The 20,949-nt window shown below is 50.0% G+C and overlaps 1 protein-coding gene across 2 annotated transcripts in view; it reads left to right on the top strand.

The window, feature by feature from the left end:
• L3MBTL1 (L3MBTL1, histone methyl-lysine binding protein) overlaps positions 1-17,797 on the top strand; it is a 41,896-nt gene extending 24,099 nt beyond the window's left edge. Inside the window, exons 7-19 of one of the 2 annotated variants that reach the window (XM_025400053.1) lie at positions 158-293; positions 676-767; positions 2,665-2,816; positions 3,234-3,310; positions 3,894-3,979; positions 4,171-4,281; positions 4,715-4,829; positions 5,725-5,824; positions 5,983-6,180; positions 6,295-6,344; positions 9,950-10,107; positions 10,522-10,584; positions 17,663-17,797. In XM_025400053.1, the coding sequence (XP_025255838.1) occupies positions 158-293; positions 676-767; positions 2,665-2,816; positions 3,234-3,310; positions 3,894-3,979; positions 4,171-4,281; positions 4,715-4,829; positions 5,725-5,824; positions 5,983-6,180; positions 6,295-6,344; positions 9,950-10,107; positions 10,522-10,584; positions 17,663-17,797 (1,473 nt within the window). Of the gene's footprint in view, positions 1-157; positions 294-675; positions 768-2,664; positions 2,817-3,233; positions 3,311-3,893; positions 3,980-4,170; positions 4,282-4,714; positions 4,830-5,724; positions 5,825-5,982; positions 6,181-6,294; positions 6,345-9,949; positions 10,108-10,521; positions 10,590-10,709; positions 11,670-17,662 lie in introns of those variants that run through there. The other variant, XM_025400052.1, reaches the window with a different exon arrangement.
• The last annotated feature ends 3,152 nt before the right edge of the window (positions 17,798-20,949 follow it).

Genomic DNA, 20,949 nt, shown 5'->3' with positions numbered 1-20,949 from the left:
CAGGATGGGGTACACCTGGGAGGAAAGAAAGGTGGGGTTGGGGAACCTGCTAGCATTAGAGCTTCTGAGACCACCAGACTGGGCCAGGAGAGGTGAGGGAGATGGGGAGTGGGGCATCTCCTGACATTGGAGTCCCTGATTCCCCTCATGGGGCCAGGTATGTGGCTATCGCCTACGCCTGCACTTTGATGGGTATTCTGAGTGCCATGACTTCTGGGTCAATGCCAACTCCCCTGACATTCACCCTGCTGGCTGGTTTGAGAAGACGGGGCACAAGCTGCAGCCTCCCAAAGGTAAGGCCTAGCTGGGTTGGTCACAGTGAGGCAGTGAGTCCTCAGACCCTTTGCTTCTTCCCCTTGGGTCCCCTGGCTTCCAACTCGTTTGTTTTCTGACCCTGTACGCTGTTCCAAAGTCAGCCTCTCTTCATCGCATCCTGATGAGTCTGCCCTGGGACCAAGTTGACCAGGAGCCCTAGGACTTCCGCTTTGCACTTGCCATTTGAGTGTCCGCTCAAGTCGTGTCCTGCTTCAGTAGTGGGGGATCCCTGGGCAAGTTCTTGAGGGCTGGGGGATGGTGGTCCTCAGGCATGCCTGATTCTGCTGCTTCACTGTGGGGTGCCCTCGCCGTGGCCCAGACTCTGCACGGCGCTCTGTTCATCCCCCTCGAGGGGCCTAGGTTACAAGGAGGAGGAGTTCAGCTGGAGCCAGTACCTGCGCAGCACAAGAGCTCAGGCTGCCCCCAAGCACCTGTTTGTGAGCCAGAGCCACGTGAGTGCCCCTGAGTGAGAGTGGATGTCACCCCCAAGTCCCAGAGTCACTGCAGCTGGCCCAGGGTATCTGACTCATCAGAAGGAAGTTAATCTACTGGTTCTTTCAGCTTTGTTCTGATCTCTCATATCAGATGGGGAGGGGCACAGCTGGGCAGGGTCCAGGGCCAGGGATGGGAAGCTGGTTATAGGTTTTTCCCGACTTCCTTCCCTCCTTTGCTACTGCAGATATCCTGTCCTCACATCCCCTTGGAGCCCCTGACCCACTACCCTAGTCTGAGCACTGAGATATCATTGCTCATGTATTCTTGCTTTGGTTTGCTTTTGCAGTTCTTTGGTGTAAGGTCAATACCTCTATTCTGGGAGCTTCTTTTTTCTTCCTTTTGCCCAACATTGAGATTCCTCCATTTATTTCCAACAATTCATCCCTTGTCCTTTCCTCTGTTCAAGGCAGCTGGCAGCTTATCCAGCAGTTAAAGTATCTCACATAATCCCAACCAAAAGGCCTAGGATATATAGGGAGCCCCCATTAAAAATATTATACTGGGTCGGGCACGGTGGCTCATGCCCGTAATCCCAGCACTTTGGGAGACTGAGGCAGGTGGATCACCTGAGGTCAGGAGTTCAACACCAGCCTGGCCAACATGGTGAAACCCCGTCTCTACTAAAAATAGAAAAAATGAGCTGGGCATGGTGTTGGGCATCTGTAATCCCAGCTACTCAGGAGGCTGAGGCAGGAGAATCGCTTGAACCTGGGAGGCGGAAGTTGCAGTGAGCCAAGATCGCGCCATTGCTCTCCGGTCTCAGCAACAAGTACGAAACTCCATCTCAAAAAAGAAAAGTGTATGTTTGTATATATATATATATCATACTGGCTGGGTGCGGTGGCTCACACCTGTAATTCCAGTACTTTGGGAGGCTGAGGCGGGAGGATCACTTGAGCCTAGGAGTTTGAGACCAGCGCAGGCAACATAGTGAGACCCTATCTATATAAAAAATGTCATTAAATTAGCTGGGCATGGTGGCACGTGCCTGTAGTCCTAGCTACTACAGTAGCTAGCTGAGGTGGGAGGATTGTTTGAGCCCAGGAATTCAAGGCTACAGCAAGCTGTGATTGTACCACTGCACCCCAGCCTGGGCAACAGAGTGAGACCCTGTGTCTAATAAAAAAACAACCATATTGCATGTCTAGAGTCCCCATGGGCCCGGGCCTCCACCATGCTCTTCAGGCAGAGACAGTTACTCCCCCACCCCAGTCCAGCCCCAGAGTTCATACTTGCAAGTTCCCAGGTGACAGGTGGGGTCCCATCTGCTGTTGTGACAACAAATGCCGACTTCTAATCCAAACTGTTTAAATAGTGGCGCCACCATTGACTAGCATTGTGTTCTGGGCCAAGTGATTTAACTTCTTAAATGGGAATAGGGTTGTTGTAAAGGTCCAGGGAGGTGATGTCTTTTGAAGCTTACATGGCAGGTACTCAGTTTATACTGGTTCCCCGCCTGCCTCTGTGCCATAGATGTCCACTGTTTCTTCCCGGTCACCCCACTATTGCCACAACTGCCTCAGGACAGGCTGGGAGGGATTGTCTGGGTAGGGAAGATTTATACCTGATTCGCCAGGTTCTTTGGGCGAACGCATAGCCTCCTTCCAGGCACTTACCTTCTGGCACAAGCCAGGCCTCTGAGTGCACCTTGGAGACCAGAGGTTCCTGAGTGCCTCAGGGCTCAGGTTATAATTCTGCCCTGGAGGGCCCTCTTTCCCAGCTTATTTCTCCTTCCTTTCTCACTGTCCACACCCCAGGCTTTCCTAGAGAACCTATTCCTTTGTTTGCCAATGGGCTCGGGGCTGGTGCTAGCCAGCTTGGCCCTGGCCATGGCAGCCCCTCTTTTTCCCCTAGAGTCCCCCACCCCTGGGCTTCCAGGTGGGCATGAAGCTGGAGGCTGTTGACCGCATGAACCCCTCCCTTGTCTGCGTGGCCAGTGTGACCGATGTGGTGGACAGCCGCTTCCTGGTGCACTTCGACAACTGGGATGATACTTATGACTACTGGTAGTGGGAGGGCCCAGACGTGGTCTCAGGGGGCGAGGGGATGGCAGGGGGCAGCTGCTTTCATATCTCAGGTACCATGTAGCCCCACTCAGTCCAGTTCTGACATTCAGATCTTCCTCAGGTTGGAAGATAATTGAATTGAGTTTTATCATAAGAAATATAGCTCAATATTAAATGTTTCATCTAAAAATACCATGGTTAAGATGAGCAAACCCCTATGATTCATGATTTTCCCTTAGATATCATGGTGATGGTAGAGTTTGTCATTCATGTTGCAATTTTCTAACTTTGTCATTGCCATCTGTCTCCCTCTCACTAAGAAGTAGATGAGGGTGGGTCCTGAGCCATGCTGTCAGGGGATGGCAGGCTCAGGGCCTCAAGTTGCTCTTGGGACAGTGACGTGTTCTTGGATTTCAGGTGTGATCCCAGCAGCCCCTACATCCACCCAGTAGGCTGGTGCCAGAAGCAAGGAAAGCCCCTCACCCCTCCACAAGGTGACCCTGCAGCCTGAGCACGTCCCCTTTCCTAAGCCTGGCTCTGCTTCCCTCCACTGACCGCCTACCAGTAGTGCCTCGGTAGCTGGCTCTCTAGGGTCAGGGTGAGAGAACAGACGTGTCCTGAAGCCTCAGCTTCTTGGCCTGGGAGTTGAGAACCCTTTGATTTTAGGAGACTCCTGTCAAACCCTGACTCCACTGGGGTTTAGGGGAAGAAAGTTACATGACCATCTCAGCAAGGAAGCGGGGAATCAGAAGTAAAATGAGTCCTTCCTCCTGGAAGTATTGCATTGGCCCAAATACAATAGAGATTCAGATGGGTCTGGGGTGGGAGCAACAGACCAAGAGTGACAGGAGTCAGGGTTCCCAGACAGCCCTGTAAACTATTAGGGTGGTGCTGTGCTTGGTTCTACTAGCACCCATCTGCCTGAGGAGCCCAGTGCAAGGAGCTGGCTGTGGTGATGGTGGGGGAGATTCTACTCCAAGGGCCTTTGTCCCTTCCATGTTCCTGGTCGTGCTTGGGGGCAGAGGGCTTCCCCAGTACACCTGGGTGGCTAGACATTGCTCTCATCCTCTCCTCCAGACTACCCAGACCCTGATAACTTCTGTTGGGAGAAATATCTGGAAGAAACTGGGGCCTCTGCTGTCCCCGCTTGGGCCTTCAAGGTGGTGAGTCAGTGCTCCCTGCCCCCAGAGCTGAGCTCAGAAAGACATGGAGCACTCAGCTAGCCAGGCTGGGGCCCTAGTTTTCTCCTTTGGGCAAACCCCAGTTTCCCCAGGCACAGCATTTGGGCTCCCTCTGTGGGGCCTCAGCTCTGCTGAGCTGGGCCTTGGCCTGAAGGAAGCTGTCCCATCTGCAGCGACCCCCTCACAGCTTCCTGGTCAACATGAAGCTGGAGGCTGTGGACCGCAGGAACCCAGCCCTGATTCGCGTGGCCAGCGTGGAGGATGTGGAGGACCATCGGATAAAGGTGGCTCTGGGACCCTAGGGCTGGGAAGTGGACAGGCCAGTTGGGCAGGAATTCTGTAGACTGCTTAGAGGTCAAGGGCATCATGGCATGAGAGAGATGAAGCCAGAGATCTTGAATCTCATTCTTGCCTCATCTGTGACTTATTTTTGTGGGCTTGGACAAGTCATTTTCCCTCTCTAAGCCTTACATCATCTGTAAGATGGGCCTAATAATCCTCGTCCCACCCGAGGACTGCCAGTGGGAGATGCCAGTAACTTGATGAGTGATGCCCTTGGAAAATGTGGTGGCCAAGACTGATTATTGCAGGGTTGGCCCCTTGATTCTTCCAATCCAGGATCTAGCTTCTGACGGGTCCCAGGGATGGGGAGAGGACCTCCTGGCTGAGCTGGGCTCCATGAGAAACACCTGACTTCTAAGAGCCTTTCCTCCCCAGATCCACTTTGATGGCTGGAGTCATGGCTATGATTTCTGGATCGACGCTGACCACCCAGACATCCACCCTGCCGGCTGGTGCTCCAAGACAGGACATCCCCTGCAGCCTCCTCTCCGTGTGTACCCCTAGGGCACTCTGATCTTTTCCTTTCCCCCCAGGTTCTGACAGTCCTGTAGTTTGCCTACAGAGCTCTGACAACCCATGCCCAAATATGACACAGAGGGCTCTGACGCCTACCATGAGTTTCGGAATCCTCCATCCACCCCACCCCCGGACTATATGCTACACTAAGCAGCGCTTCTGGCTACCCCAGTTGTCGGGGTTTGGGGTGTTGAGGTGCACAGGGGCTAGCTCACTTGGTAGCATGTGCTTCAGAGGTGGTCAGGCACTCAGGGATTTCTCTCAGCATCTAGCAGAGCCACACTGAGCATGCACTGTGTTTGCTAAGGACATGCTGGCTTCCTAAAGTAAATTCTCATTGTCTGTGTGGCAGGGATTAGAGTTCAGGTCACTGGGCTGCTCAGCCCCATTTTCACCCTTAGGATTCTCCTTCCTTATTTCCCTGCTGCAACTGTGTTTGTCTCACATGGAGTGTTGATCCTTTTTGAATGTTCTCCAAGCATGGGCAGAGCCATAAAAAAGTTACCAAAGTCTTGGGAATGAAAACAAGAAAAAGAACTGAGAGTAACATGAATCTGCCCGATGTGGCTTCTAAGGTATGGCTTCACCCAACCAACTCTGAGTGGCTCTTCTCCCCTAGAGTTCTCTCAGAGACTGAGGGCATGGTCTACAGGTGTCAGCAAAGTATTAACATATGAGAGCTAAGCCCTCCTTACTCAGAGAGGGGCAGATATCCAGTAACAGAGAATGGTGTCACAACTGACACAGGGCCCTCATCCCTGGGGAGTGGATTTCTAGTGCTGATCTCCCCAGTGGAAACTGCTCCTTCCTTCCCAGCACTCCCCACCCCTAGGACTCCATGAGGACCCCCCTCCTTTCTGCTCTTCTAGGACCCAGAGAGCCCAGCTCTGCCTCCCTTGGGGGCTGTCCCCCTCTCAGCTATAGGAGCCTGCCCCACACTAGGACATCCAAATACAGCTTTCACCACCGGTGAGTGAAGGTTCCTGCTGAGACCCTCAGGGTTGTTTTGCACCTACTGCGTGCAGCCGACTGGGGTCCATCAAGACACTCTCCAGATGGGACCAGGGCTGGAGAGGGCTCAGCAGGGACCAGTGGATTCAACCCAACTTAAGCCTCTTCTTCCCCAGGAAGTGCCCCACTCCTGGTTGCGACGGCTCTGGCCATGTCACAGGCAAGTTCACAGCTCACCATTGCCTCTCAGGCTGCCCGCTGGCTGAGAGGAACCAGAGCCGGCTGAAAGCAGAGCTGTCTGACTCAGAGGCCTCAGCTCGCAAGAAGAACCTCTCAGGCTTCTCCCCAAGGAAGAAGCCTCGCCATCATGGCCGGTATGGAGGCCAGGGAGTCAGGGCCCGGCCTTCCTGGGGGTGTGGGGCCTCGTAGCCTCTGGAAATGGGCCAGACACTGATTCCCTGCCATGGACCTGGTCCTTCCTTCTCCAGAATTGGACGCCCTCCGAAGTATCGAAAGATTCCACAGGAAGATTTCCAGAGTAAGTCTGGCTTATCTGCTCGTATGTCCTCCACTTCAGAGTGTTCACAGTGAGTACTCTGTCATTGGTGGGATGAGACAGATTTCCCAGAGTGGGAGAAGTTAGAAGGAGGGCTGTGCCTCTTCGTTTGAGATACTAAGAGCACAGAGCAGTGGCAAAAGCAATGGAGGGGCTTTGAGTGACCTTGGGTTCCAGTCTCATGTCCCCCATGGCCTTGCTGTGAGTCTGTGGGGAAGGTACAGAGCCTCTTGGGGCCTTTGGTTCTCACCGTGAAGCAGGATGATGCCCCTGCTCTTCTCTGATTCTAGGCTTCCTGGGAAGGAGACCATAGCTATCCCTTTCTACCTGCGTGACCTTAAGCAAGTCCCTTAACATCTTTGAGCTTCAGTTTCCTCACTTGAATAACTGGATAAAACCTGCCTTTCCGTTGTCAATACCTGAAATAACAGTGGTTACTACCACTGCTCACTGAGCATCTACTATGGGCCAGGCAGTATGCCAGGTGCTTTACACATACTGTGTCTAACTCTCACACGAGTTCTCTAACATGTGTATTGTTCTTCTGCAAGAGGAGGAATATGAGTCTCAGAGGATGAAGTCACTTGCCCAGGGTCATTCACCTTGTAAGGGGCAGAGTTGGCATTCCAACTTGGATCTGACCTGACTCCTCTTGCTGTGTGCTGCTGGTATAAGAGACATAAAGCACCTAACCCAAATGTCAGTTCACTTCTCACTCCCCTTAGATTAGCGTGCTTGCTGCCGTAACAAAATACCATTGACTGGGTAGCTTAAACAACAGAAATTTATTTTTCACAGTTCTGGAGGCCAGAAGTCCAAGATCAAGGTGTTGGCAGGCTTGATTTCTTGGCTTGCAGATGGCTGCCTTCTTGCTGTGCTCTCACGTGGTCTTTCTTCTGTGCACAAGCATTCCTGGTGTCTCGTGATGTGTCCAAGTGTCTCTTCTTGTAAGGATACCAATTGAATTGGATTAGGGCCCATCCTAATGACCTCATTTTAACTTAATCACTCTTTAAAGGCCCTTTCTCCAAATGCAGTCCCATTCTGAGGCACTGGGGGTTAGGGCTTCGGCACATGAATTTTGCGGGGACACATTTCAGCTCATAACATACTTCAAGGGGAGGAGCATAGTGACTGAGCCCTCCCCTGGGTGGTGAATTCATCTTACATCTGCAGCCACTAGTACAGGGCCTGTTGCACAGCAGGGCAGTTGAATGGAATGAATGTCGTTTTAAGGCTAAAAGAGACCTTGAGAATCACTTGGTTTAATGCACCTTTGGCAAGACCCAAGCTGTCCCAGTTCTTCAAGAACAGTCTTTGTAATCTGGGCAGTAAATAACATAGTGATAAAAAGCGTAGCCCTGAAGTCAGACTACCTTTTACAGGCTGAGAGATCTTGGGTGGGTGACACTGCCTCTCTGAGCCTCACCTTCCTCATCTGTAAAATGCTGATAATAATCGAACCCATCGTATGATGTGGTGAGAGGCTTAACTGAGATGCTCCATGTGAGGTGCTTAGCACAGCTCCCTGCCAGTATTATTATTCTGAGTCTCTTGCTCACTCCCTCTTGCTGTCATCTCATACTGTTTCCTTTTTTCGGGAACAGAGGCAGTTTCTTCAGTCTCACACCTGAGGGTCTTGGCCAGCGCCTAGACCCTCAGAGTAAGGACTCCTAAGGATCAAACTGCAGTGGGCACTTCTTGTACCCACCTGTGGCACCCACGGTCTGGTCCACTGCAGGACCAAGTTCTGACCACCAGAGGGCACTTGCCTACTGTGTTCACCCCGGAATTAGGCTGTAGAATTTTTGGGAAGCTACATCTTTCCAGGACTGAGACTATGTCCCGGAGCTGGCAAAGAAGGGCTCACCCAGAGCCTTGAGGCACTTCAAGGATAGAGCAGAGGCCATTTCCCAGATCTCACTTCTGCAGGGCACCCCTGCTTTTCTAGCTCTCCTCTCACCCGGAGGAGCCACTGGTCATTCATAGGCTCTGGAGTTTGCTGGTGAACACTTCCATAGGAAGGGCTGCCTGGAGAGGACAGGGCTTGGCTGGGCTTAGTCTTTAGGCCTGGAAGTGTCAACTGCTGAAGGAACCGAGGAGCCATGTCTGAGGAGACATGTCTGACCTGCAGCTGGATGGTCTGCAGTTAGATAAAACACTAACTGCTGGTGAGCGCTCCTGGCCTGTGCTCTTCCCTGTGCTCTGGGGAAGCAAGATAAGGAGAAAAGCTCCCTACAAACTTGGTGTTGTCTCCCAAACCCCACCCCAGGGTATGAAGGGGACCAGATACAGGGTTTCAAAGAGGGAGTACCTGGTGGACCAGAGGCCAAACCTGTGGCCAGGTAGATAAGGTGCTAGTGGTGGTAGCTGTCATGAGAGATGCTGGGCGTGCCCCAGATGGGCCATGAGAGGAGCTGACTGAGCAGGGAGATGGGGCTGTCTGGGGTATGGGCAGGTATTAGGGTTTTGCTGATGAACAGAGAGAGCAGCAGGAAGGCAGTGGCACAGAAGTGTGGTTGGTAGGGCCGGGGATGGAATCCCCAAGGCTTTGTGGGTGGAAGAGCCAGGCTTAAAGGCAGACACTCAAGGAGAGAGGGCAGGACAATCTATGACCAACAGGGAGGGTCTTTGACAAGAGGGCACTTGGAGGTGCTGCACTAATGAGCATCTGGAATTAGCATGAGGAGAATAAAGAGCCAATGCCCCTGGACCATGGACAGAGGCTGGGAAAACCCCTTGGGAAAGTGGCCACATTGCACAAGGCCAGCCAAGGCTGGTAGCAGTGAGTGGGGCCAGGTTTGACAAAGCAGCCAGAGGGGGATGAAGTCCAAGTTGGCAAGTGCCAGGCCCTGCCAAGGAGGAGGCCAAGCTGAGCAGCATGAGTCATCAGCTCAGTACAGCTGCTTGAGGTAGGAGGTTGGGGCCACTGATCCCAGAGGCAGACGAGGAAGCAAAGCCGCAGGCAACATGGAGCTGAGGAGTGGGTCAGGGATCACCCTCTAGTGCTGGCGTAGGCAGTAGTGCAGACCGGGCTGGTGGAGGAGGCGGGGGAACTGGAGCTTGAGGCAATGGCAGTGGCCAGAGGGGTGGTCTTCAGCCTCCTCAGGGGGACTGTGATTCTGAAGCAGAATCACCCTAGCTCTGAGAAAGTTGGTCGTAGCCCAAAAGGACCCATGAGAAGAAGAGTAAACAGAGTGGACTTCTGACGTCAAGGCTGAGCTTGTTTGGATGTTAAGGACCCTTTTGATGCATGGCATCTAGAAAATTGTGTCTTTAGAGATGCTGCAGCAGCTCTAAGAGAGTATCCTTGCAGGGCCCAGGGTGGTGCAGCCTCAGAGAGATGGGGTGAGGGTCATTCCAAATAGCTGACCTGAGGGTCTTTGAGAGAGCCACTTTACCAGCAGGAGTGAACACTGCGTGAGGAGTCAGGAGATATGGCTCACCCTCTTGACTCTACAGGCTGTCAGAAGGGGCCCGGGGTCCTGTCTACTCTGCCAGCCAGTCTCCTGAGTGGTGTATGCATGGGCTTCGGGAACAGTTTAGCCCTCAGCGTCGGCCTGCCAGCCTCTGCCTCTGCTTTCCAGCACTCACGCCCGATGTCGTGCACCAGTCCCTCTTCATGTCAGCCCTGTCGGCCCATCCTGACCGCTCACTCTCAGTGTGCTGGGAGCAGCACTGCAAGCTCCTGCCAGGAGTAGCGGGCATCTCAGCCTCAACAGTCGCCAAGTGGACCATCGATGAGGTGAGGAGCGAGGGCCCTTCTTTATCCTTGTCTTCCCCTCCTCCTCCCTCTCACCATACCCTGGTGGAAAGGCCCAGGTCAGGTAGAACCTGGTACCACTCCTGGCACTACCTCGTGCTCACCTGTCGGCTGCCCAGTGAGACACTTCCTAATAGGCCCATCGTGGCAGAGGGGGCGGGGGCTGTGCTGCTATTTCCGCCAGAAATCCAACAGGAGAGGCAGACTTCAGTCCCAGGCCTCAGAAGCAAGGGGCCCAACTTGGTACATCTGCCAGCATAGAAACCCTAGGATCCCTTTAGGCTGGGGAGAAAAAGCAGCATTGGCACAGCTCAGAAGCACCTAGGCCATGGAGGCCAGCCCTCTTACATGCCCAAGCTCTGTCCCCTGGTCAACATGTCATCTTTGGTTTCCAAGGTCTTCGGCTTTGTTCAGACCCTGACAGGTTGTGAGGACCAAGCACGCCTCTTCAAAGACGAGGTAAGGTGCAAGTGCAGAGTGGGAGACAGAGCCGGGGTCACTGTGTCCTTAAGACAGCAGGAAGCAGGTGCCCTCACTGGCGCTGCCTCAGCTAGGGAGGGACCCGTGTTGCCCTACTGGGCAAGAATAGTCAGAGTGACCCATGTCTCTGGGAAGAATCTAGTCTGGACTGTGGCCCAGCTTGGGGACCCTGTGTGCTCAGATCATCTTCAGGAAGGAAAAGGCGTCCTGGAGACAGGAGTCCATTCACTCCTCTGCTCTCTACCCACTCATTTGCTTGCCAAACTTAGCTTCGCAAGTGGTAGTCAGTAAATTAAAGTGTACTTTTTTTAACCTTTAATCCAATATAGCTGATAATTAAAGTGTATTTTGAATGACACAGATACTGTGATTTACTGCAAGGATCCTAACACACACTTAAAATCAAGAGCCAAGGAGTAGTGAGTTGTAGATAAAAAAAGAATGTCAGCTTTGGAGACAGTCTGGGTTTAAATCCCAGTTCTGTCAATTTGAGCTGTTTACTGTCTCTGAGCCTGCATCTTCTTGTCTGTAAAATGGAGATAAAGTGGGTATAATGAGGTCTACCTTGCAGAGCCATTGTGAGCACTGGAAATGATGAATGAATCATACCAGAATGTCTAGTATAATTACAGTCATGCATTGCTTAACGATGGGGATACATTCTTAAAAATGTGTCACTAGACAATTTTGTCATTGTGTAAACATTATAGAATGTACTTACACAAACGTAGATGTTATATGTATTTTTATTTATATGTATATTTTCACATGAAAAAACAAATGTCCCAGCATTATTACTGAATATCAGTCATTTCCCCTACTTGATCTGCAATGCCAATATCAAGGGCCATGTATCAGGTTTCTGTATATGTTCCATTATAATCTTATGGGACCATGGTTTTAAATGTGGAATCATTGACGGAAATGTCTTTATGTAGTATATGGCTGTGTATCACTAGTATATAATATAGCAATATCATGGAGGAACATGTAGATCCAATCACTTTACCTATACAAAATGACTGATATGGTGGGAACACAATAAACACCAGTTTTGACTTTTAGTACATAGTTGCCCTTAAGTAAAGAACTTTGTTGGCCGGGTGCAGTGGCTGATGCCTGTAATCCCAACACTTTGGGAGGCCAAGTCGGGCAGATCACCTGAGGTCAGGAGTTCAAGACCAGCCTGGCTAACATGGTGAAACCCTGTCTCTACTAAAAATACAAAATTAACTGGGTGTGGTGGCCTGCACCGGTAGTCCCAGCTACTCGGGAGGCTGAGGCAGGAGAATCACTTGAACCCGGGAGGCGGAGATTGCGGTGAGCCGAGATTGCACCACTGCACTCCAGCCTGGGCAACAGAACAAAATTCTGTCTCAAAAAACAAAAAAAGAAAGTAGTTGGCTCTTCTTGCCCTGGAAGAGTGTCTGTATCTAGGCCCAGCACAGCCAGTTTCCTCCTTTGAGCTGTGTGTGGTGGAGCTCCCAAACTCCTCCTGCTTCCAGGTGCTTTCCTTGCCCTCTGTGTTGGTGATCTTCTTCTCTTCATGTATGTGTGCAGAGCTGAACTCCCTGTTTTCGATGGCCTCTGGCCGGCATAGAACATGCTGGGGTGCTGCTCCCCTAGAGGTGTTTTAATTGAGATAAAATGCCTATAGAGAGAGAGGCACACATGTTAAAAGTACAATTTCACAGGTTTTACGACATGTCTGCCCTTGAACTCTTCAATCAACATATAGACATTTCCTCTCATATTAAGTCATACAAAAAAAACTTAGTGTAAAAAAAAAAAAAAAAAGAAAAGAAAAAGATATAGACCTTTCCATCATACCAGAAAGTTCTTTCTCAGCCCCTTTTAGTCAGTCCGCACCCCAAAAGACAACCACTTTTCTAATTTCTAGCATCATAGATGAGCTTTGCCTGTTCTTCAATTCATATAAATGGAATCATAGGGCGTGTTATCTTCTAGGTCTGTCTCTGCACAGTGTCATGTTTTTGAGGCTTCTCCATGTTATTGTCTGTACCTGTAGTTTGTTTATTGCTGACTGGTGTTCCATTTTATGAGTATACCATAATTTCTTGTACATTAGGGTTATTTTCTCTTCCCCTAGATTTGAACTCTATTTTTTTTTTGTTAGCAAAACTTAAGTTTGCTCTAGCTTTATTATAGCCACATCACACTACTTTGGGGTTCATAAAAGCCCCCAGGTGCTTTTCATGTCAACTACAGTCGAACCAAATTTTCCAGTGAGTACTTGCACCACTGAGATTTTTTTTTAAATTAACCTAATGTAAAACTTTACATCCACCCTATTAAATGTTATCTGGTTGGTTTTAAAGCCCTGTTTTACATTTTGCTTCTGTCATCTGTGATGTTAATAAGGCTTTCCAACCTCGTACAGCTTGCACATTTGATAACTAAGCATTCTGTGTCTTTGTCCAAGTCTTAACGTGTTTTATGAGAAGGCAGAACCATGTGGCACCCTGTTTCAGACCTTTCTGTAGGTTGACCACAGGTCATAAGTCAGCACTCTTCAAGTGTAGTTGTTCAGCCAGCTACAGAACCAGCCGAGTTTCATCCTCCAGCCTATGCTTGGCTTTGCATTCTTTTCATCTTAGGACAAGGGCTATGTCTCCCAGGAACATCTGCTGTGTCTCTTGGTTCAGCATGGTCTGTGATACAGAAAACTAGTGGCCAAAGGGAGAAGGTGTACTGGTAGACTGCCAGCATCAAATAGAGTCTTGGAGTGGAGCAGGACCTTTATGGGATGTGAGGATCGCCATCTCCAGTGTCTGGCCCATGTCATCAGTTTCCCCAGGTAGGACGATGCTCCAGGAGTGGGCTCTCTCTGGCTTAACTGATGATTGGGTATTCAGGGACACCAATCAAGATGCTCTCCGTCTGGGACACAGACCAGCCGGTAGAGGGTTGCTTCATGAGTGAGGAATTAGAGCAAAGTGCATAGATGGTCTTATGGTTGTTCTTTACTGGTGGCTCTAAGAGTAGTCTGTCCAGTCCTCTCTTTGTCATCTTTATTGTAGCCATTTCATCAGCAAATAATTATTGATGTCTACTTTGTGCCTGGCCTTGTATAAGGTGATGTGATACTGAAGCAGATAAGAACAGGTCCCTGCTCTTAAGGTTCTCTGCGTGGTAGGGGATACAGAATTGTAAGTTGTTGCTCCTGGTAGAGTGTGGTAAGGGCCATGAAAGACACGTGTGCAGGTGTCCTGGAGCCCAGAGGAAGGGGGGGACAGAGAGGGGCCGATGGGCTCTGCTAACTGTGCAGCCAGATGGATACTGGCAGCTTCCTGCTTCCCAAATGTCCCATATTCTTGGGCTCCTGGTAGACCACACCTTTCTGCTGTGAAAGCATAGAAGTCCCAGTGGGGTCTTGAAAGTGCTGATTAAATCTTAGCTTGACCTATGTTAAACATTCCATGTATGGCTCTCTCAAGATCTATCCTGATCATCTCAATTTTAGGAAATTCCCTGGACCTCTCCACAGCACTGCAAGCTGTTGCTTAGGGTAGATTGTTATATGACTTATTTTATCCATTTTCCTCTACCTTCAAGGTCAGAACATGACCCTTTTCCTGATCATATGGCTCAAAACTCCCCATACCCACCAGCACACAGACAACATCTTAGATTTTCTGAGGTCATTCCATTGTTCCCTTACCTAGTCTCAGACTGCCAGACCACAGACTCTGGCCTTTGCTTTGAAGAACCTGAAACCTGGGCCTTGGCAATTACCGTGGGTGAGAAATCTCAGGCAATACACAAGGAGCCATATACCAGTGGGTTCTCTGAATGATAAGAACTGAAATCCTGGCCGGGGCGGTGGTTCACTCCTGTAATCCTAGCAATTTGGGAGACCAAGGCGGGCAGATTATTTGAGGTCAGGAGTTTGAGACCAGCCTGGCCAACATGGTGAAACCCAGTCTGTATGACAAATACAAAAAAATTAGCCAAGCATGGTGGTGCATGCCTGTAGTCCAGCTACTCGGGAGGCTGAGGCATGAGAATCGCTTGAACCTGGAAGGCAGAGGTTGCAGTGAACTGAGATTGTGCCACTGCACTCCAGCCTAGGCACAGAGCAAGACTCTCTATCAAAAAAAAAAAAAAAGAAAAGAAATGAAATGAACTCCTGTAAGAGTACATACTTAACTCTGCCAGGGTTTCCTTTCCTTCATATCCTGAACTTCGAGGTCTCCCTGGCCAGGCTCTGTGATTCAGTGGGACCATCAAGAGGGAGCCCCAGAGGCCAGGCATGGTGGCTCACATCTGTAATCCCAGATGTCAGGAGTTCGAGACCAGCCTGGCCAACATGGTGAAACCCTGTCTATATGAAAAATACAGAAATTAGCTGGGTGTGGTGGCACATGCCTCTGGTCCCAGCTACTCAGGAGGCTGAGGCAGAAGAGTTGCTTGAACCTGGGAGGTGGAGGTTACAGTGAGCCGAGATCATGCCACCGTACTCCAGCCTGGGTGGCAGAGCAAGCCCCAGAGCCAGACTGGCATGAGGTGTCTGAATCTGGATGTTTCTACACAGACACATCTGCTGGGGGTCAGCAAAGAGAGCTCCTCAAGTCCAAGGGAGCTGCCTCCTGGGATGACCACTTGGCATCCCCCTCATAGCTCCCAGTGTCTCAGGCAAGCAGTTTCTCCAGTGCTTCCCCATCGAGGAGGTGCTGGAGAGAGAATAGAATGGCAGACTCCTTGAGGAAGGGGGAAATGTGCTTATTCACCAGACCCTGATCTTAGACCTGGGAAGCCCCTTTTCACTTGAGGGGTCATTTTAGAGCATTAGAAAGGAAGCTTAATGCACATAATCTCATCTGTGCATTTGGCTACTAGACTTTCCATTTTCTTTTGAGGGGGAAGGTTTTTAGCCATCAGAAGTGCCAGTTTTCGGAGCCTCCTTGGTTAGTGAATTGGGAAGGACCAGGTAACTGTTTCCTCAGAGCTGCTGGGGGGACAGATATATAGGGTTCATTCCCCCACTCTGTCCTGCCTCCGTTTAACCTCTAAGATTGCCAGCCTCTGTGAGATACAGTTCTGTTGTCACCACACCTCGGAGATCCTTTCATTCATTCTTTCTGGATTTACTGAGCACCTGACTTATGTCAGGTAAGCAGCCCCGTGGTGCTCCTGGAAGGCAAATGAAGAAATACATACAATTCAGGGGAGTTTGTAGAACTGTGTGAAGTCTAGGCAGAGTGAAAGGAAAATTCAGGGGAGTTTGTGGAACTGTGTGAACTCTAGGCAGAGCGGAAGGAGAATTCAGGGGAGTTTGTGGAACTGTGTGAACTCTAGGCTGAGCGGAAGGAGAATTCAGGGGAGTTTGTGGAACTGTGTGAACTCTAGGCAGAGTGGAAGGAGTGGACAGTTCTGACTGCTGGGAGAAGCATGCTGACAGTGAGCAGGCCTTCCTGGCAGGGGTGGTAGAGGGAACAGAGGTGCAAGGCAGAAGACACCCAGTTATTGGGGAAGGGTCTGTAGTGCAGTCTGTGGAGCTAGGTGTGAGGAGGGCTCACGCGGAACTGTGGGGCAGGGCCAGGCTTGGGCGGCATCACCCCCTGAGCTGCATGAGTCATGTCCATAGGATACCCCTACCCAGCTCTCACAGTGGTTAAGAACACAGGTCAGCACTTATAAGCAAGGTATATCTTGGGCAAATTCTGTAGCCTATCTGCCTTGGTTTCCTCATCTGTATAATCAGGATAATGGTATTGCTTCATAGGGTTATTGTGAGGATTAACTGAGTTAATACATGACAGGTGCTTAGGAGCAGTGCCTGGCACATAAGAAACAACACAGAAGTGTTTTCATTGCTATGATGCTTGAGGGGTGAGCATAGGAGGGATGGCATATCCTCAAAAACAGCGTCCCCCAGCTCAGTCTCTTGACCCCCAGAGTCTGCCTCCCAGCTCTCTTCATTCCATCCCCTCCTCCACAACTGACTTCACTCCTTGACTCTACCCACATACCTAGCTGCTACAATCAACAATTACCAACATTTTCCATATTTGCTTCACCTATATTTGGATGAAGTAATTTTAAGTAAATTTTAGACATCATGACATTTCACCCCTGAGGACATAACTTTGCATCTCTAAAAACTAAGGACTTTCTTTACATAACCACAATCTTGTTATTCCACTACCAAATTGCAAGTAACTCCTTTATATCATCCAATACCCAGTCTGCATTCATATTTCCCCAGTTCTTAGGATACTCTTTGCAGTTTTTGAGCCAGAATCCAAACAAGGCCCACATAATTGGTTTTGGTTTTTATGTCTCTTAAGTTTTTTCTGTTCTAGAAGAGCCCCTCCATCCTTTGTTTTTCCTTTTTTAATGACGTTTTAAAAGTCTTTCAGAATGTGGTTTTTTGGATTTGTCTTGTTGCTTTCTTGTGGTGTCACTTAACTTGTTCCTCTATCCCCTGTATTTCCCAAGAAATGAAAGTTAGATCCAAAGGCTGGGTTAGACTTAGGTTAAATTTCTCACTGTCACTGTCCCTGTTTCTCTCTCTCTCTCCCCCTGCCCACCTCTGCTTTTGGCAAGACAACCTCCTAGGTGATACTGTGTACTTCATAATTCCTCATGTTGGAATGCTCACAGTGTCTGCTTGTCTTGCTGTTAGCAACACTAAGGTTGACCGATGAGGTCATGTGGGGACAACAACAGCAGGTTTCTCAAAGCCACTGTCTGTGAGGACTCAAAAGACATTTTGCAAATACATATACTAAACCTTAGACCAGTCAGCAGAAAGAGAGAAAGAGAACAAGTGTGTGAAGATGGGGAAACCTGTGGCTGTCTTTCTTTCCTTCTCCGTCCCCATTGCTGTCTTCCTTTTTTCCTTTCTCCCTCCCTTCTCCTTTCTCCCGATCCTTTCTCTCCCCCTCTCTCCTCCTTCCCTGTCTTCCACATATCCTTTACTCCTCCTCCCCTCCCCTATTCCCCATGTGCACCCCTCCCTTTCCTTCACCCCTGCCCCGTGACCCCTTCCACCTTCTTCTCCACTTTCCACCTCCCTCCCCCGACCCCTCAGATGATTGACGGCGAGGCCTTCCTTTTGCTGACACAGGCGGACATTGTGAAGATCATGAGCGTCAAGCTGGGCCCAGCCTTGAAGATCTATAACGCCATTCTCATGTTCAAAAATGCCGATGACACCTTAAAGTGACTGGCCCAGGGCTGGGCCCTCCTGCAGCCCCTGCTTGGTCTCCCTCTCCAGCTGATGCTTTCTTCCTGACCTGAGTTCCTCATACCCCCACGTCCCCATGTTCCACCTGTATCTGACCAGGGCTAGTCCTTCTTAGAGGGTACATGGGAGCCGAGGAGCCCTGGGGAGGGTAGGCACCCAGCCCCAAGTCCTAGAGCTCATTCGCCACCAGGCATGTCAGTGAGGGTATGATTGGCAGGGGCATTACTCATGGAGTCAGTGGGACTGTGGCAACCCCACAGCTCCAGTGGACTTTTATTTTATTACCAAAGGGTCTTTTTCTTAGCGGTTGAGGAGAGTCTAGTAGAGCAGCAGTCCTTCAATCTGAGGCCCCTTTCCCTTTTTTGGTATCTCTGTGTGCTTTTCTCTTCTTGGCTCCTTTCCTCCTGCCAAGAATGACCCTGCCACAAACGTATTTACTCCTGGAGGCACCTCCTCCCTTTCTGTCTGCTGGTTTTGCTGCCCTCATTCTGCTGCTTCGTTTCCTGGGCAGTGCCCCCAGCCAGACCCCACTGGCTCTTCCCCCTGAGATATGTGAACCTCAGAAACATGTTTTCATAAGATCCCTTGGAAGTCTCTAGCTGCCTTTCTCTCTTTTGCCCAGAATTGAGAGATTCTGAGCTAAGATGCCTTCCTGAACTTGCCCAGTTCTGGACCAGTTGACATTTTAGTATCCCATGCCAAGTCCAAGTTCCAGCAGAATGAGCAGGTGGCTAGAGCCTCTTTTATAGATGGCAGAGGTTGAGGTTCCACTGCTGTTTTCCACACACCCTTCATGTGTTGAGTCTGGAAAGGAGTAAGCCCAGCCTGGTCAGTAGCCTAGGTTAGGAGACCAGCATAAGAATTTGTTAGACAATCTCGGGTCTTTGGCCAGAGGGGCAGCTCCAGCAGGCATAGTGGTGCCTGAAATTAGGAATAGTGTCCTCTGCAGCCTTGGACCTCAGCCAAGGTATTGCCCATGGGGTGATGGCCCCAGGTCTGCCAGGCCTTCTGCCATGAAAATGTAGCACTCTGTGTAGCACACACCCCCATGATATCATTCAGCGTGTCCCTTAAATGTTTACCACTAGCTCTTGCAGAGTCTTGAAGTTGGGAGTTAGGAAGGTCAACTTTTCTATCTGAATTCTCCGGGTCCCTGAAGCCCTCCTTGCCGCTCTCCATCTGTCTTGCACTGCCAGCCAGGTCCCTGCTGGGGCTCTGGGACTTCCACTTCTCTGTCCACATAGGAACCCAGCTTCCACTGAGTCACTGCCAAACCTGCCTCCCAGCCTGGGTGGGAAGGGGGAGAGCCACTGGCAGGAGCCAGCCCCACATGGAGGCAAGGAGTCACTGCCAACCTCCCGTGCCCAGGTGCTGTTGTGGGCCTGCAGAGTGTGGGGCCGGTGCCTTCTCCCAGACCCCTTCTCTCAATCGTGTGATGCGTGTGTGTGTGCACGTGTATGTGTGCGTGTGTGGCACTCTCAGAAGTGTTTGACAGGGTGCGGATGTGAGGCTCAGTGTTGGGAAAATGCCAAGGGCTATTATTAAAATTTGAAGCTTTATTTTTACCTTAGAAGTGGAAAACCCAGAGCTCTGTTGATTTCCTACCACAACCCAGTAGGGGCCCCTCTCTCCCATGGGCTGGACAGCTTTTTGAGGAAGCCATTCAGCTCCCACAGTTGAGCTCCCACAGGGCTTCAGGTGTCCCTTCCCTTTCAACTGCTTAGAGGCAGCTTTGAGCACAGCCTTCCTGGAAGGAAGCTAGGCAAGCCCTGCCACACAGCAAAGGTTGGGTTTACAAGGGTGACATTGGTACCCCCTTGGCCAAGAGTAAAGTAGAACGAGTCTAAGCCCTGCTTTTATCTTGGTTTTCTGGGTGGTGGCAGAGCTCATCAGCTCCTTATCCTCAGTCGGCTTCTCTAAAAGACGAGAGGTGTTCACTGACTTTGTGCAGTGAGAAGGCAGCAAGTACTCATGGCTGGTGCTGTGGGACCTCACAGCTTCTAAGGAGAGGGGCTAGGAGGGCCTTTGCCCTCGGATCTGCGTAATGCTTGCCTGTGGTAAAGGCAAGATGGACCAAGGGCCTTGGAAAAAAGGGCTCCCAGGCCTCTGAACTTTGAGGCCTCAGCACTTTCTGCACTGTTGTCAAACTCTTTGGAAAGAAACCAAATCATTAAAAAGTAGAAAGAAATCTGCCTCTTGTCTGCCCCACTGCCCCTTTACCCCTACTCTGTCCCCAAATGATATTATTGCACCTTGACCTGGGAGTGCAGAGAGGGGAGGGAGTTGGCAGAGATTCCTGGTGCCCTCTGCCCTCTTAGCAACAGGTGCCACTTATATTTTGGCCCCTGGCAGCCTTGCCCAGCCCCTGATCAGCCCAGGCCTAGGGCAGTTAGGACCTTTCTGTTTATGTTCTCAAGCAGAGAGAATGATCTCAGAGTTTGCAAATGAAGCCTTTTTTGCACTTTCATTCACATGCACTTTGGTGGGGTTACATTTTTGTACTTGCCTTTTGTGTGTGCACATGTGTGTGTGTGTCTTTTAAGAGAATCTTCTGGCTTAAGCTAAGATGACTCTTGAGGGAGAAAAAGTTACAAACAAAATGTGGTGTGATTTGTCGGTGTATCAAAACAACATAAATAAACTTGAACAACTGAGATTCAGCCAGAGTCTGTTTCTATTTTCATGATAAAAACATCCAGAGAACACAAAATGATTATCAGTAGTGGCATTACTGAAGAGACTAAAGTGTTCTCTTTGTTGTTAGTTAGGGGTACTTATAGTTTTTAAGGTAACAAACAAAAGATAAGGATAAATGGGTATATCTGTCTACATTGAAAGTGTAAACAGTGGGAACTCCCAGAGATCAGTGTCTAAAAGGGCCTGATCCTTGATATTTGGTAAATGGTCAAGGGCAGAAAATTCAATGAAACCTCTAAATTTTAAAATAATAATATCAGGCTGGGCACAGTGGTTCACGCTTATAATCCTAGCCACTTTGGGAGGCCAAGGAGGGAGGATCACTTGAGGCCAGGGGTTCAAGACCATCTGGGTAACATAACTAAATCCTGTCTCTATAAAAAAAATAATTATTTTTAATGATGGCGTATGCCTGTAGTCCCGGCTACTTAGGA

This window comes from Theropithecus gelada, chromosome 10 (genome assembly GCF_003255815.1).
Source record: "Theropithecus gelada isolate Dixy chromosome 10, Tgel_1.0, whole genome shotgun sequence".
Taxonomy (NCBI): domain Eukaryota; kingdom Metazoa; phylum Chordata; class Mammalia; order Primates; family Cercopithecidae; genus Theropithecus; species Theropithecus gelada.
The sequence above is the reverse complement of the archived record's forward strand: the minus strand, read 5'-3'. Positions and strand labels throughout refer to the sequence as shown.